This window comes from Stigmatopora nigra, chromosome 5 (assembly GCF_051989575.1).
Source record: "Stigmatopora nigra isolate UIUO_SnigA chromosome 5, RoL_Snig_1.1, whole genome shotgun sequence".
Classification (NCBI taxonomy): Eukaryota; Metazoa; Chordata; class Actinopteri; order Syngnathiformes; family Syngnathidae; genus Stigmatopora; species Stigmatopora nigra.
Window position 1 is genome coordinate 7872629 of NC_135512.1, and position 15410 is coordinate 7888038.

The following is a 15410-nucleotide window of genomic DNA, read 5'->3' on the forward strand; positions in this document are numbered from 1 at the left end:
AAAAAAAACGTCATTATTTTTTATCCAAAGAATTGCACGTTACAATTAAACGGGCTTTACGATTCACGTAATGTGTTAACAGCATTATGTTTACGTGAATTATTTTGAAAAAAATGCCCTACTGTATACTACTAATTTTACGCTCTTATTTCAATTTTATAGCGGCACCACGTAATATTACTTTTCCATCATTATTTGCCGAAAATAAGTTGTAATGTTAGAAATATATGGATAATAATTGTTCAAATAATCTGCTATACTGACTGTCAATGTTACCATGCACAAAAATAACTTTATGGCTGCCATTGATGGCAAACGACGTCCAATCCATACCAACAAACTAATTCAAATTCACATCTAGAGGATGAAAAGAGCCACATAATTGTATGCCAGTCAATACGACTAAAAGCGTTCCAATATTCATTATCACGGTGACTGTTTCACAAAGACTGAAATGACACATTTCACATACTATAGGCTCATTGTTAATGCCCCAATATGACTGTGTGTGTGGGTTGGCAATAATATTGCAATTATTTACCTGCATGCTTTCCAACGTTCTCAGAAGAATGCTTTGCATTGTTCCCAACTCCACAGGGTTTTCCCCCTCAACCTTTTGAATGTTGTGGGTATTCCTGCCCGAGCTTGTGTCTCGCTCTACTTTGGTGTCTGGACTGAATCCCTTTTTCTTATCTTATCCCAGGTGCCAGCCACCCCAGGCCTTACTCCCATGGCAGAATGCCCAAGTAATCCCCCTGTGTCTGACCTCCTGCATGTCTGGTGGAGGAATAGGCGTGTCCCTGTCCCAGACATTCCACCAGTGTGACTTCACCAGTCCACTCAGCACTTTGTCTTCCCACTCTAAGTATATTGCACCTCTTGTATCGTGTCTATTGATTGAGTATTTTTTTACAACTGAAAAACATTAATTTTCTGAAGTGTTTTATCCTCACTAGGTTAGCGAGGGTGCTGGAGCCCACCCCAGCTGACTTCACGTCAGAGGCGGGGGACACCCTGAATCGGTGGCCAGACAATCGCAGGGCACGAGGATCGGACAACCATTCAAACTCACACTCATACTTAGGGGTAATTCAGAGTGTCCAATCAGCCCACCATGCATGTTTTTTTTTTTGGAATGTGGGAGGTAACCGAAGTACTCAGAGAAAACCCACACAGGCCCGGCAAGAACATGCAAACTCCACACAGGTGAACCGACCTGGATTCGACTTTCACTTTTCCATATAAAGCAGGAGTGTCAAACTCATTTTTTGGCGTGGGCCATACGGTAGTTTCAATTACATCTGCAGGGCCGTTATGTCTTCCAACTCGGCTGCCAAAATTAATCGATTAATAAATTGACAGCTTTCTCGACCGTGCTAATCGATAGATCATTTTTGAACCTTCAAATTAGGACAAATTGTTTGCAATAATTGATGTAAAATGAGGAAACACCGAAAATAATCTACAATCTGCATTTGAATTTCATCATAAAATTTTACTTTCTCGGGCCCTATTTGGCCCGCGGGCCGCTGTTTTGTCACCTGTGATATAATGGGTTAAACTACCCCAATCGCCAATTCATCATGACTGTGCAGGTAATCCGCGTTTTGTTCAGTTTTATTTGAAAGAAATCACTTCGTGAATACAAAAATCCTTCCAAAATATGTATTCGTGTTTTTCTCTTCTTAATGAGATGACTTTAGTGGGAGTTTTTTTTTTTACATTGTCGAACCGAGAAACAACATTAATGGCTCCATTGACGGCAGTGCAACATAATCACGAGGAGCCTCGAAGGTAACTGCGGATCACGGCGGCCGTCTCGTGCCACCCACGGAGGACCGCCGACTCCTCGGCGCTCTCGCCATCCCGATTCACTTGCAGGGGGTCGGCCGTGACCGGGAGCAGGACACGCACCGCCTGGACGCTGCCGCTTTTGGCGGCCGAGTGCAATGGAAGGTCCCCCCGTTCGTCCACGACGTTGGCGTCCGCCCCGTGGGCCAGCAAGACTCGCAGGGTGTCGTCGAAGCCTTCCCGGGCCGAGTCGTGGGTGACCGTCAAGCCGAGGACCGTGTCCCCGAGGTTGGGGTCAGCTCCGGCCGCCAGGAGGGCCTCGACGACCGCCGTCGTGCCTAACTTCGCCACCTGAGCAAAGGTTTGAAAAAAATACAAGTGAAGGAGCAAAAATGCATAGACGCTAAGCAAACATTTATTCAGTGTTTTAGGAGGACATGTTTTCGTATATTTGTAGTTTTCCGGAATTTCGATAGGCTGTCATCTGTTCATCAAAATGTATTTTATAATGCGCAAAAGTAGCCTAATGGTATTTTTCAAATGATAATTTCAGGGACTAAAACGACAAAGTGGGGTCATTTGTTGTCCACATTGATTCTATAGAGAACTTTTTCTACATGAATATTATATATTTTCACTAATATCTTCTATTATTTTAATTATAAAGTATGGATTTTTTTAAAGAAAAAAACAACAACTTACATTTATAGTGCCAAACACGTTATCTTAAATAATTTGCATTTTGTTTCATTTTGCTTAAAAAAAACAACCTTGTTTCTTTGCATAAAATATGTGGCACCAAGTGGTAGTATGATTAAATATAAATATAAATAATGTGTAATAATAGTCTTTAGCTATACAAATTTTGACATCTCTGACATGTGTCAAAATAGAGCTGGGAATGTTCATATGGTAATCAGAATAATCACAGTTGGCAAATTATTCTACCATCTGAAATATCAGCACTCTTGAATTATGCTTGCCACTCACACTTTGAATTTGATGCAATATGATGCAACAATGTTAGCAGCCATTTTACCTGCTACCTTCTATTTTGCTTCTATGGCTTGTTTTCTTAATATTTATACCTTTAACCAGCAGCCTTCAGCCTGATATATCGATACAAATTATAATGGAAAAACAGTGCTCAACTGTATGCACTAGGTTATCTTTAGTAATAGCTTGTAAGTACTATACAGGTAAGGTTCCATATCAGGAAATTAATGAATGAGATTTCGAATATATGACAACTTGACACTTTGTTTATGTTAATGTATTCACTTGAAACAATTTAATAGAAAGTATCATACTTGCTACCACGTGTGAAAGTAATTTTAATGCTTTATTATAAGCAAATTTGACTTTTTCCGGTTGCCTCCTTACACATGACCCCTCTATTTCTGGATTATTTCATGATGAAAAAAATAAAAATCTTAACAACAAGAAGGTAAGGAAAAACCAAGAACACGTGTTCAACTAAATGAAGCTATTTCTAAAGATGAAAGGTGAAAAAAGCAGATCCCACCTGTAATGGAGTCCTATGGAAAACATTCCTCGCATTGACATCAGCTCCATTTTGCAGCAGAAATAAAACCGTGGGTACATTTCCATTGGCAGAGGCACTGCACAGTTGATCAGCTAATGCTACAACTCCAGCCATTGTGCATGAGGTCCAAGATGAAGATGGCTGTTTCTTTGTCATTTTCAGGATGGTGCAAACAGAGTATTGAGTGAGACAGTGTCTCCTCCCACAATCATGTCAGGGTTGCATTAGCCTAGGGGTAGGGAACCAATGTGTAACAGTTGCATGCCCTTTTTCCTCTTACGGTGAGTATGTTCTTGTGATATTTCTGTGTATGGGCGAAGACCATAAGGGTCTGGAAATCAGTAATGCTAATTTTTGTAATAGTTTTATTGTTGGATGATATAAGCCCCAAATTCCACACATTTATTTCAATCCCTGGTTGTCATTGACAACGATTGACGTTCAATTTATTTGAACTGGGAGGGGCCTGCAGCAAATGATTGCTGCCAGAACTCCTTGCACAAATGGTTTATACTAAATTTTGTTCAACATTAGAATTTCATATTTCAACTAGCTTCAATAATTTCTTTGTTTGCAAATACTAATTTAATAAGGTAGGTAAAAATGTATAATTATGTCATTACTACTACTTCTGAATACACTGGTGCAAACATTTTTTGTTGAGTTAGTTATCTTTGACTATTGTTTTTTCGTATAGAATTAAAAACTTCGTTGTGACCGTTATTTTCTTTAAAAAATATATAGTACGGATTTATTTCAGATATTTAGGAAGAAAAATACTAGTCTGCCCTCTGATGGTTTTGACAGGTACTGCGATATGTATATTATACTCAAAGGTCGCAGAGGGTGCTGCAGCCTATCCTAGTCACCAGTCATGGGATACCCTGAATTGGTGTGCAGCCAATCAGTGGGCACAAGGAGACAAATGGATGAATGAAGGGATTAATAACTACTAAAATTATTTTTAAAAGTAGCAACTAATAATCATTCATTTTTTCCAACACCTTTGACAGGGTCACGGGGTGCTGGAGCCTATCCCAGTTGACTTCAAGCAAGAGGAGCACTGCACCCTCGACTGGTCGCCGGTCAATCGTAGGGCAGGCATATAGACAGACAACCATTCACATGCCTAATCCCACAGCCATCGAATCAGGGAATCAACTTCACTTCAGCAGCGGTTGGCCCTCGCTACTAATATCACATTTAAAAAAATACGCGAAATTCTTAGACCACGAAAACCGGGGTTGCGTGACTGTTTCACTGCGTTCCGGCTATGTTGCAGCATTTGTCACCGCTTTACGTCAGCTGCCGTAAAGCGTCGAACCTCTGTTACTTTGTAGAATGATTGCCTGAAGCGGTCCCATTCCAGTTTCACTTAATATTCTCCTTTCGATCCGCTTCAAAAGGCTCATCACGTCTCGGTCGCGTATTTCCCCCCAATCGGTCTCCTCCTGTGTTGCGGGGAAGCGACGAGAGCCCGCGGAAGAAGTGCTGCTTTTAGCCAGTCATCGCCATGGCCTCCGACAGCGGCGACAGCAACCTGGACCGGGAGATGATTCTGGCCGACTTTCAGGTCTGTTTACCCCAAAATGACGCGTGTTGTGGGGTGCCGTTGACCCGATCTGAATCCGAGACGGCACTCCACGGTGCCGATTGCCTCTGCTTTCTGCGGCTAACCAATCCAGCTAACCAACTGACAGCTTGCTAACTGAATGCTGTTACTAGCACGGAGATCTTGCTGGCTCAAGCCATATCAAACGCTTGGGACAGATGGTTTTTATTTAGTCTTTTTTTTAACGTGTTAGACATTCTCCTCTAGGACTGATAGTGGAGTTACGGTGCTCTTAATAGTTGTTCAATGTTGACATGTTTAGTTAGCCCCCGTCACACACACTATACTCAAGATGAAGATCTTTTCACAGCAAAGCTCATAATTCACTTTAAAGGACAGCTAGTTGAGTAGTTTGTGACGCTGTTTAACTACGCAATACAACGCCCCCTATGCAAGTATAATGATCGATATTGGACAGTGACTCTTGAGTTTGTATTTGGAAAGTGGGAGTGTACAAATTGAAGAATAACAAATTCCCATAATCTGCGGTTAAACAGGCAAAGAAGACAGAAAATGCATTGTTATTGTCATCGATAAACGTCCAATCCATTTAAAAAGTGAGTGTTGTTGATGATCATTCACTGTCAGCCCTCACAGTTCGAATGGATTGAGCATTTATACATTAAAATTATATATTATGCATTATTTATGCAATCAATGTCTGATTTGAAGAAATGTTTATTTTGACCAATGCACATTGACACTGATTGTAATTTGCTTTAATATGCACGCAGGCTTGCACTGGAATCGACAACATTGCAGAGGCAATCACCTTGTTAGAGCTTAATAACTGGGATTTAGTGGTAAGTCCTTTATCTCTACACATGATGTTTCACAGTTCTCAATCACAACACTAGAGAGTCACCTATATGATTGGTAATAACTCATTATAGTATGTTTATTATACATTTTGGTGGATGATAGGAGGTGCTTTAAAATAAACTGCAATCTCAAGTTTGGCACAACTCACTATCAAGGCTGAATAAATAAACATGTGACTAAGTGATTTTGCTACTGATAAAGTAAATGTAAATCAAATACATATTTATAATTCTTCCTATTTCTATTAGACCACTGATTAAAGCAGTTCTGGAGCAAAATTAAAGGTTGTACAGGCATTAGTAGATTTCTTTGTGCAGTGTTAAGGTTTCGGGGATACAGTTTAATCAGAGTGTATTTTAAATGTGGATTATTAACCAAAAATTACTTGCCACATTGCTTTTTTTCTTTTTTTAAAATTGACTACAGTCTGAAATCTTGCTTTTTATTGATTTTTTTTAAAGCAAGAAACATGAACTTGTTGCACATACTTTGGAATCTGGCTTGAGTCTCACACCTGTGCTTCAGGTGGACACTATATTTGCTGACGTTGCACAATACTCATGACCTTGGTGCAGGTAATAAAAAGCAGCAGCCTTTGTGGGGAAACCATTTTGGAAGCCCTGTGTGTATATTTGTCCCAATGCTGGCAGGAGTTGAAAGTGAGCAGCATAGTGACAGCGCAAGCCCCGGTGAATGTCATGACTTGCACTTTTTTGTAAACACTTGACAAAAGAAGTGTGTGCCTTTGTGTGCCTTTACAGATACAATTCTGTTTAGTTTTTTTGTTTTTTTTATAACAAGGAATTTTGAAAGAAGTTTTTATAAGCCAACACAGCCTGACGTCTCCTTCCCCTCAAACTCAAAATTAAACGGTTAAAAGAAAGCCATTCATTCATGCTAAACGTTTAGCCGAGTCATCTAAATATAGGACGGTTATAGGTTCAATCTCAAGTTCCCAATTTATTAAATCCTAAACTGTTACTGATGGTGGTTTGCCTTTTGTAGCACAGTGTTTTGGTCCAATCTATTCACTTGTTCATCTTTTTAAGCAAGCTAAATTTGTCTTAGTTAATGACCACAAAGAGACAGGTTGGTGTTACACAAAATTCTACATTCTAGTGCTGATGCACTTGATAATAGAGGATTTAATGACGTTTGTTCACATTTTAGTCATGCCTTTGTCTGTTTTTTTTTTTTTTTAACAGGCAGCCATCAATGGAGTGATACCACAGGAGAATGGCATCTTGCAAAGGTAATAAGACATATTTTACACAGTCATTTTGACGTGATCTAATGTGACGTGACTGCCTGCACAACAGTCTGGAGAGCATATTTGCACAGTAGCTCACAGCGTTGGTACCTTAGACACTGTAGAATGAGTGACATGAAGTAAATATGTGTCATCGTGCTCATACTAATTAGTTGGAAAATATCTTTCAACAAAAATCATGTCAAGCGTGTTTGTCACTGTAAATACATTAGGATGAAATACAATGTTTACATCCAGCTGTACACTGTGCCAACCTTTTTTAATGGTCCCCTCAAGCACAAATTAGGATTTTTTTATTTAAATAATTTTTTTACGCAGTTTGGGCAACTCATTGACTGCCATTGATATTTATACGACTTGGGGCCGTCATCACTTCCATCAGTGTTATTTCTTTAAAATAGATGTTGTCACATTGTAAAAAGACACTAGAAAACACTCAGTTCCAGACCACAAATGTCTTATTTGTTGAAATTTTAAAATCAATTTTCCTTCTTTTACCTAATCCCTTCTGTCACAGTGCCACTCAAACAAATTCCCTGTTTGTAATGAACAAAACGCTTTTGAAAGAGACTTTGATCCGAACTTGGCGTTGTACACAGTTTCCAAAGATTCTTTTGTATCTCTCGCACTCCTTCTATGGTTAGCTGACATTCATGAATGCACAAAGCCCATCTGAACCCACTCTCTCTTCTATGGCATTGTGTCGTATTCACATCACTAGTGTGTATGTATGTGCTGCCGTGTGGTTCAAGCCCTCAGGCCATGAGATTATTGCCACTCTATAAAAAGGGACCCACTGCAGTAAATGGACGCTGATTGGCAGTGTGACCAGAAACCAGTACAATTACTTAAGTGGCTGGCACTGGAAGGAGTGGAGCAGTCTTTGGCCAGTTTACAAACTTAAGGAAGACGAATTTGGAGCCAGTTGGTGGTTACACAAGCACCCCTCTTTCATAATACACTTATCTTTCCACTTGAATTCTTTTCATTTTCACCTCATCCCTTCAACGGGTGCATTGGACATCTATTTGCTGCTAAGGGCCAATCTCCGGTGTCGGGTAAAATGAGTCCCAGGAAATCTTTTATTAGCTTGCGCCTACCTGAGATTGCGTTAAAACAGAGCAATTTACATGGAAAGCAATGTTAAAATGTTCAATTTTGACTACAATTAGCGAGGAGGGAAATTTTAGAATGCTTGAATTTCTATGACGTCCTGAACGTAAACAAACTGCACTCGTTATAATTGAGCCTTTAGTGTGCGGCTTTGTGAATTATCCCACGCTGTTTGCGTGTACACCTATTTCTATCCCTTTGGCACTTCTGGTTGGAGTGTTTCATACAAAATAGAGCATTTTTATGGGAGAACTTGCTTAGTAAAATGTAATGCTCTCTTAAAAAATGTAATTCTGCCTATTAAGTGTATTTTCCCTTTTATTTTTTTGGCTAAACATCTAATTGTCCTTCTTGCTTTGGGTTGTTTGATATCATATATTTGGTCTATCTGATAAGAATAACAATGAGCCCCCTCTCCCACCCTTGTGACAGCAACTTTTCCAGCGACGCCAACCAGGCCAGCATGTACGGACCTCACAACCAATCAGACGCAGCCGACATAGCCGAAGGAGAGGTTCCTTCACAGTCCTCGTTGTCGTCGTCCCCGCCTTCAGTGTCTTCCTCCGCTTCCACGTTTTGTCCCAGCGCATCTTTCTCGCGACACATTGTTGAGCGACTGCCTCGGATGCTCAACATCCGGGTGGAGTACCGGCAACGCACTGTCGATCTAGTAGTGGAGGAAGGCAGCACAGTCGGTAGGTGGTATTGCTCATTTTGCATCCTAATGGCTCTAACGAGCTCTCTAACACAAAAGAACACGACATACACGGTATTTATTTTCTTTTAAACCCCAGGTGAAATTAAACAAATCCTCGAGGCAGAGTTTGGAGTTCCTGTATCCAAAATGCAGCTGAAAGGATGGAAGAGTGGCGATGTGTCTGATAGTGTGAGTTCATGCCTATCAATGAAGGGAAATAAATAAAACCGGAAAATAAAAACAAAAAGGAAAATTTAATAAAACACTCCTTGCTGCTGCTGCTGCTTGCTTTATCAATTGCCTTTTACAAAGCAAAGGGAAAGAAAAAGGTCAATTTTGATGACAAAATCTGTTAACAATTTTAAGCATCATTAATGTTTTTTTCAAATCTTATTGTAATTGCATATATCAAATGTTTAATAACAAGCGGAACAGTCCAAATAGAATCAAGAAATTGCCAAAAAAGTACACGGACTAAAGTTTGTTTCTTGACTTCAGGCGGTGCTACGAAGCTTACACCTGCCCAGGAACATCAGCCTATATGTCCTGACCCCTGACATTGCCCCCACCGCCAGCACCAGCACCAGCACCAGCACCAGCAAAAACAGGTATTTGGTTTTAAACCATTTGGATGCATTCAATAAGGCCCGTGAAGTCGTGTAGCACACAAGAAAGTACACCAGGTGGCAGTCTATGATTACCAGTGGAACCTTTGACTTGGTCCAAAACATCTAAACGTCACTGGTCCATTAAAGAGACACGTGGCAAGCAGTTCTTTTCATTTCTTCTCATTCCCTGTGACATTTCAAAAAAAGAACGTCTCCTGCTGCAATATCTTGTGTCAATAATAGTTTTATTTCCTTTCTGTGTTTATTCCGCCTGACATTGTTGCTCGCCATCTTTTCAGACTAAATATATATATATATATATTTTTTTACTTGTCCACCCATTTTTTTTAAAGAATTTGTGCTACTTGAGATCATGTAGGATTTCTTCATTAATCCAGCCTGCCCCATTCATCTCTCTGAATGCCCTTCAGCATTAACAGCCTTTCTCTCTATAATGTCACACACCTCACAGTAAAGCCACAGCAGTAATACAATCGCTTGTTGGCAGCCGAACACGCTTGGTCTTCATTACTGCCACGTAAACTTAGGCCTGTACCGAATAACGACCCTCTAGTTCACACTAATTAAAGGACAAAAAGCACTTTTTTTTATTGGAAAAAGAGAGAAAAAATTCTCAAGGTTTTACCCATAAAGTGTAAAATTTCACATGGCCACTGATAATACTTAATATTACTATCTAAATTATCTGCTAATAATACACTATTTGCTAAAACACACTATTGATTTTTAATTGTGTGCAACTACAGGGGAGCACATTTGCATCTCATAGAATTTACACTTAAATGTACTCTACATTTAGATTAGAATTGCATTGTTAAAAAGAGTCACATTTATCTGTCAGTGCTGTGAACCTCTGCACTGGTTACCTAAGGTATCTTTAGCCTTCAAGCTACATGTTCTTACATTTTGCACTGCTTAAAAAATGTTTTCTTTTTCCAAATATTAATTCCGCCTGTCCTTTAATCTTCTAGAGAGGAGACGTGTGTGTGTGTGTGTGTTACCTCTGTTCCATTTTACTATCTGAATCTTGCAAACAGACCTACTAACCTACTCCCCTTCACTAACAGACATTGGGGAAAAATGCAATTTTATATATTTGTTTCAATTATTAAACAAGATTATTTCAGTTAGTATACACACACATATCTATAGGATATTTCCTCTTTTTCACAAATGCCATCTACCAAGTATCTGCGCTTGAATTGCCCATACAAGCTTGCCTTCATCCCCACAGTTGTCCCACACCCTTGTCGTGCGTGTCTGCCGCTTGTCATCATCTCACTCCTTTGCTAAACCGCAGTGTCTTTTTAACAGCACCATTGCCGTTTCGCCAAGTGTCATCGATATCATTTTAGGTGTTGGAAGCTCATTATCCTGTGTCGAGCTATTTTAGTGCAGGACAGTTGGGGCTGAATTGAAATGGGTGGCCCCTCTATGACTACACACGTGTTTTGTGTATAAATTTGTGCTCATATAATGACCCTGCTGTCATGCTGTTGGAGGATAGGTGACTGATCACAGCAAAAGGGGGGTTTGGTATCCTGCAGAGGGACCAGGCAAGCTGTCAGCCTGCAATCAAAATAAACTATACTCACACCTTTTGTTTATCCAATACATGCACTTTGCTGGATTATTGGTGCACCAACCCATTTTTTTTAACTTATAATAAGAATATTTAATGTTAGTTCTTCACTTTGTATGGATAAAGTGGCTGATTTAGGTGATTGTCCACATGCGTGGACTGCAGGTCTTAATGAGGCTTTTTATTTGTATTGTATTTAATTTGATTACTATACTGAGGCCGTTAATGTACCCACCAAAATTGTTGCTTCATTCTTTCTCTTTTGTTGACTAAAAATGCAAATGTCTCATAACGCTGATTTAGGCTCACACGTTTTTCACGTCTAGACCACACGAACTGATTAAACAGTGCTGTAGTGTCATTACGATCCTGCTAAGTAAATTCCTCCTTCCTTTCTTAGTCTTCTTTGTTTGATTAGAAATAAATTTGAAGGCTTTTTTGGAGCTTCTCTTCTGAGCACATATCTATTTCTGCTAGATATTTAGTTAGTGATATGATAATCTGCTGGCATCACATAGTTGAAGCGTGCTCTCTTTGGCTACCTTGATGAATAAGAGCGGTTGTCGAAGAGGAGCTCATCTCTTGCATAAATGATGATGACCCGATAAATATTTCAAGTGAGCCTCTTTGCGTTCTTCTCTGTTTATTCTGAGCTCAAACTTGCATACAGGCTGTTTGCCAAAGAATGGTTATTTTCATTTGACCTGCTCAAGAAATTTTACATTGCAAAAGTGACTCATTAGATGTGGGCTTTTTTTGTACATATACATCCCTCAACTCTGGTTTGAGTAATCAGCAGCTGGTGCATACATACTATTGGGGTAACGCTTATAAAACACTGAAGGAAAGTTTTGAACCGTGAGCATGCTGTTTAAATGCCGGACACCATGGCTGAGCAAAATACAAGAAAACCTGAATGGTTTCGCATTCTCCTTCTTTGTTGTGGAGGAAAAAATTGGAGGAGGTAAGAAAACACTTTGTGATCTTCCTGACCTCCTCATTTAGTTTGAGTTACATTTGCTTTGGACTAAAAAAGAATAGACACTTTTTATGAATGGAAAGATTGGAAAGGATGTATTTGCCATTTTGTGTATTCGGGCATTTGTACTTTATATGCACATGCCACATTGTGTGCATGGACGTGTTTGGCAGTGCAAGTTTAATAAGGTCTAGAGTCTGCTCTGTGCCACGGGGACTCACAGCTTAAGAGATGGGTTTACCTCAGAATGAAACCAATCTGTTTAGCCTGCCCTTCTCCCCGGCAAACTGCTCCATTTTTCTTTATCTTTAAAGTTAAATGACATTTTCCACTCGGCACCCTTATGTCATGTCAAGAACCTTAAGATGCTGCCAGTCAACTTAGAATGTCACATAGCGTGAGTTAAGTGAGAAGCAGACAGAAGCAAACACTTAGGTGACAATATAGCCCTTAAAGTGGGAGATTGGAGAAAGCAATAGGGATTGGTAGCAGACATTTAAAGAAATGAGGCTTTTGTGAAGTTCTTTTGATTTGAAAATTTCAAGGCTATCAAGTATTTAATTAAAGTCTAATTTACAACGATAATATAGTGGAAAAAAAACAGCAATATCTACTTATTGAAAACAGGGATTTCCTCAGTATCTTATAAAAAGCCTCGTGGTAGCGAAGCTCATTAATGGCTGACTCTGCTTTTAAAAATAAATTCAATTCTAAAAATGTCAAGACAGTTTTTAACAACCAGACAAATAAAAATTGAATTTAATTTTAAAAAATGTTTTCACTTCACAGAGCCAGCCTATTGGCCCACGAGGCTTATAAAGCACTATAGGGTAAAAGCCTCTAAAATGCTCCCAATGAATCTTGAGAATTTAATTAACAATAGTCTTCCAATAAATCCATATTTCAAATTGCCGCATTTTTCAGACAATAGGTCGCACCAAAAAAAAAATGTTCAATGTGGAGAAAAACAAAATAAAATTAAAGTAAAATAAAACGGAATCTCGCAGGCCCTGCCGAAAAAAAGGAATCTGTTATATTGTAAATGGCGGCCAGTTTGAACGATTTGGATTTGGAATTATGCGTGCACTCTGGTTATCTCCGTCAAGTAGCAAATGCCTTAATTGTTGTAAAAACTGGCAACTACACAATGCCGTTAAAGTCGAAAAATCCATCCATCCAATGGCTGATATAGACAAGTTTACACCTTGTGTGAGAAGCATCTGGCCCCACTAGAGGGTAATGAACGTAACATAAAAATAAACTCACTGCAAAATGGCGTTCTTTCCATTTTTGTGTGTGATCTTTTTTCAAGTCATTATATGTGTACCGTTGAACACGACGAGCGAGTTAAATTGTCAACAGAATTCCATCCAGGCAAACACCAAATGGCTCGTCAGTCTGCCATCGCCACTCGATAAGATGTTCCCTCTTTGCTGGAAGGACAGAGTAACACTTCCAGTCAGTTTACCCTCGATCTTTGTCTATTTAGAAATGGAGTTGCCTGCCAGCAGTATCTCAGGATTGTGTCCAAACATAATCATGATATTAGTGAGATCCTTCTTTATGTGTCCCTACCCCAACCATTTATGCTCACTCGCTTGCTCCCCCTCGCTGTTAGGCACACAGCCCTCTCTCGTCCTTCTGCTCAAGCCAATTACATATGCATCCATCCTTCCCGCTCCACACATTTCCAATCTTCCTCGGTTAGCTACAACAAACATTACATTTACATATTGATTCCGTAGTTTTAGTCAATGTAAATATGCTGTCATTACAGTAAATTTGAGCTTCTGTTAGCATAAGCTCGTCCAGATCTGCTCAGATTAAGAGTGTGATTGCATAATTAATGTGTATGCAACATATTAATTCCCCATCCTTCTCTTTCTACCAAGACTTATTCTCTCCTTGGGTTCTGAGCCCTGATTAAGTATCTGCTTCGGGCCTTAAGCCTCCCATTGATATTCAGTCGCACAGGCCCGCCGTTTGCTCAAAACGCTACTTAACCTCAAGCTTATTGTAAATGAAGCTTCCAAAAGTTGATTCTCTACTGCCTCCTTCTTCACGTGAGGCACACAAACTGTCTTTTTTTTTGTTTTTGCATTGGGGCTACTGCAACAGGCTTTTCTTAAATTGCAGAATCAACTACATAAATTGGCCATGCCGTAAATACCCAAACTCTAAACCTGATGTGAATGTGGTCCAAAAGACTGTGTTGTTTCTGCCACAATCTTGGGTCATTGTTGAATGGAATCTAAACAGTTGTAGAAGTCAAATATCAATTTTAAATGGGAAAATGACTTTCTTATACCGTATTCGAGGCTTTCACAAAGTTTGATTTCAAGAATTTTTTGCGTAATTGTACAAACCCCCCCAGAGCTTCTCTCTGCCAGAGGTGAACTGCATTAATTGCATTTTCCCTGAGGATTTCAGGCTGTTACTGACATTTATTCTGAATTACTTGATTGTGCAAGCGCGCTTGTTTGAAATTGGTAATTACCATCACCAAATCCATTTTATGATGTTGCTAAACTAACACTTCCAGCCTCTCGCTAGCAAAATGGTTTGGAGGTCTTTCGCTGTCCGTGGTACTGAAACATTATCATTGACTGACTGTCAGCCCAACAAATTCAAATGCACTTGATGCGTATTGTCACTGAAGCTAACCAATGAGTATACAATTTGTTCTCATAGTGATTGAATGAAAAAAAAACTGGGCATTCATTGTGCAGGTGCTCACACTGGTTTTCTCCTGCTGTGATGAGTGGAGCTCTGGCCAGGCTTGTTTAGACATAACCTGTGAAGTAGGTGACAAACTCCCAGAGGAGGTTCCACCTCCCCATGGACCAACATGTCACTTACAAGCATGTATGTGCTTGCCTTATTATTACTTGTTGCTCTTAGTAGTAATCTTTGAGCCCCTTCTTTCACTCACGTCATGGCTATGTTATATCACAGTTGTTTGGATGGTGCCATTTCGCACAATCATACAACACCCATGAAATTGATTGGATTTAGGCTACAGAGGCTTTTATTTAGTTGATAGCACAAAACATACCTGTAAAAATCTGCACTGTTGTCAATACCTGCATGTTCATATTTGTATGATGATGACTTATGTTTTTTTTTTCTTTTTCTGTCACCATTTCTCTCTCATACGCTTTGTCAAGTGCTCTCCCAGACTCGCTAAATCAGAACTTCCTACTGGTCATCAATCATCAAGAGGCCCAGAAGGATTACAACCTCAACTTCCCCGGTTCTAGAACCATACAGGAGGTGAGTAGAAAAATAAATAGATCAGTAGATGATCTTTTTTTTTTCTTCTTCTTTTTTTTTTTTAAATGCCCCTTTTGTGTATTCAATATTCAGCCA

At 39.6% G+C, this 15410-nt stretch overlaps 2 protein-coding genes across 2 annotated transcripts in view; one reads left to right on the top strand and one right to left on the bottom strand.

The window, feature by feature from the left end:
- Positions 1–1651: 1651 nt before the first annotated feature.
- On the bottom strand, positions 1652–5259 carry cdkn2c (cyclin-dependent kinase inhibitor 2C (p18, inhibits CDK4)). The gene is made up of 2 exons (XM_077718005.1): positions 3317–5259; positions 1652–2142 (listed from the first exon to the last, which is right to left on the bottom strand). The coding sequence occupies exons 1-2, from the start codon at positions 3491–3493 to the stop codon at positions 1777–1779; spliced, it is 543 nt and encodes a 180-aa protein (XP_077574131.1). The 5' UTR covers positions 3494–5259; the 3' UTR covers positions 1652–1776.
- Positions 4612–15410, top strand: part of faf1 (Fas (TNFRSF6) associated factor 1) — a 42390-nt gene continuing 31591 nt past the window's right edge. Inside the window, exons 1-7 of the mRNA XM_077718004.1 lie at positions 4612–4910; positions 5684–5752; positions 6977–7023; positions 8587–8849; positions 8949–9040; positions 9350–9459; positions 15209–15314. Coding sequence (XP_077574130.1) covers positions 4851–4910; positions 5684–5752; positions 6977–7023; positions 8587–8849; positions 8949–9040; positions 9350–9459; positions 15209–15314 — 747 coding nt within the window. The 5' untranslated portion in view covers positions 4612–4850. The remainder of the gene's footprint in view (positions 4911–5683; positions 5753–6976; positions 7024–8586; positions 8850–8948; positions 9041–9349; positions 9460–15208; positions 15315–15410) is intronic.

Coding starts and splice junctions, on each gene's coding strand:
- cdkn2c (XM_077718005.1), bottom strand. CDS start 3,493: ATGACAAAGAAACAGCCATCTTCATCTTGGACCTCATGCACAATGGCT. Junction 2,143..3,316: donor TCCATAGGACTCCATTACAG/GTGGGATCTGCT, acceptor ACCTTTGCTCAG/GTGGCGAAGTTAGGCACGAC.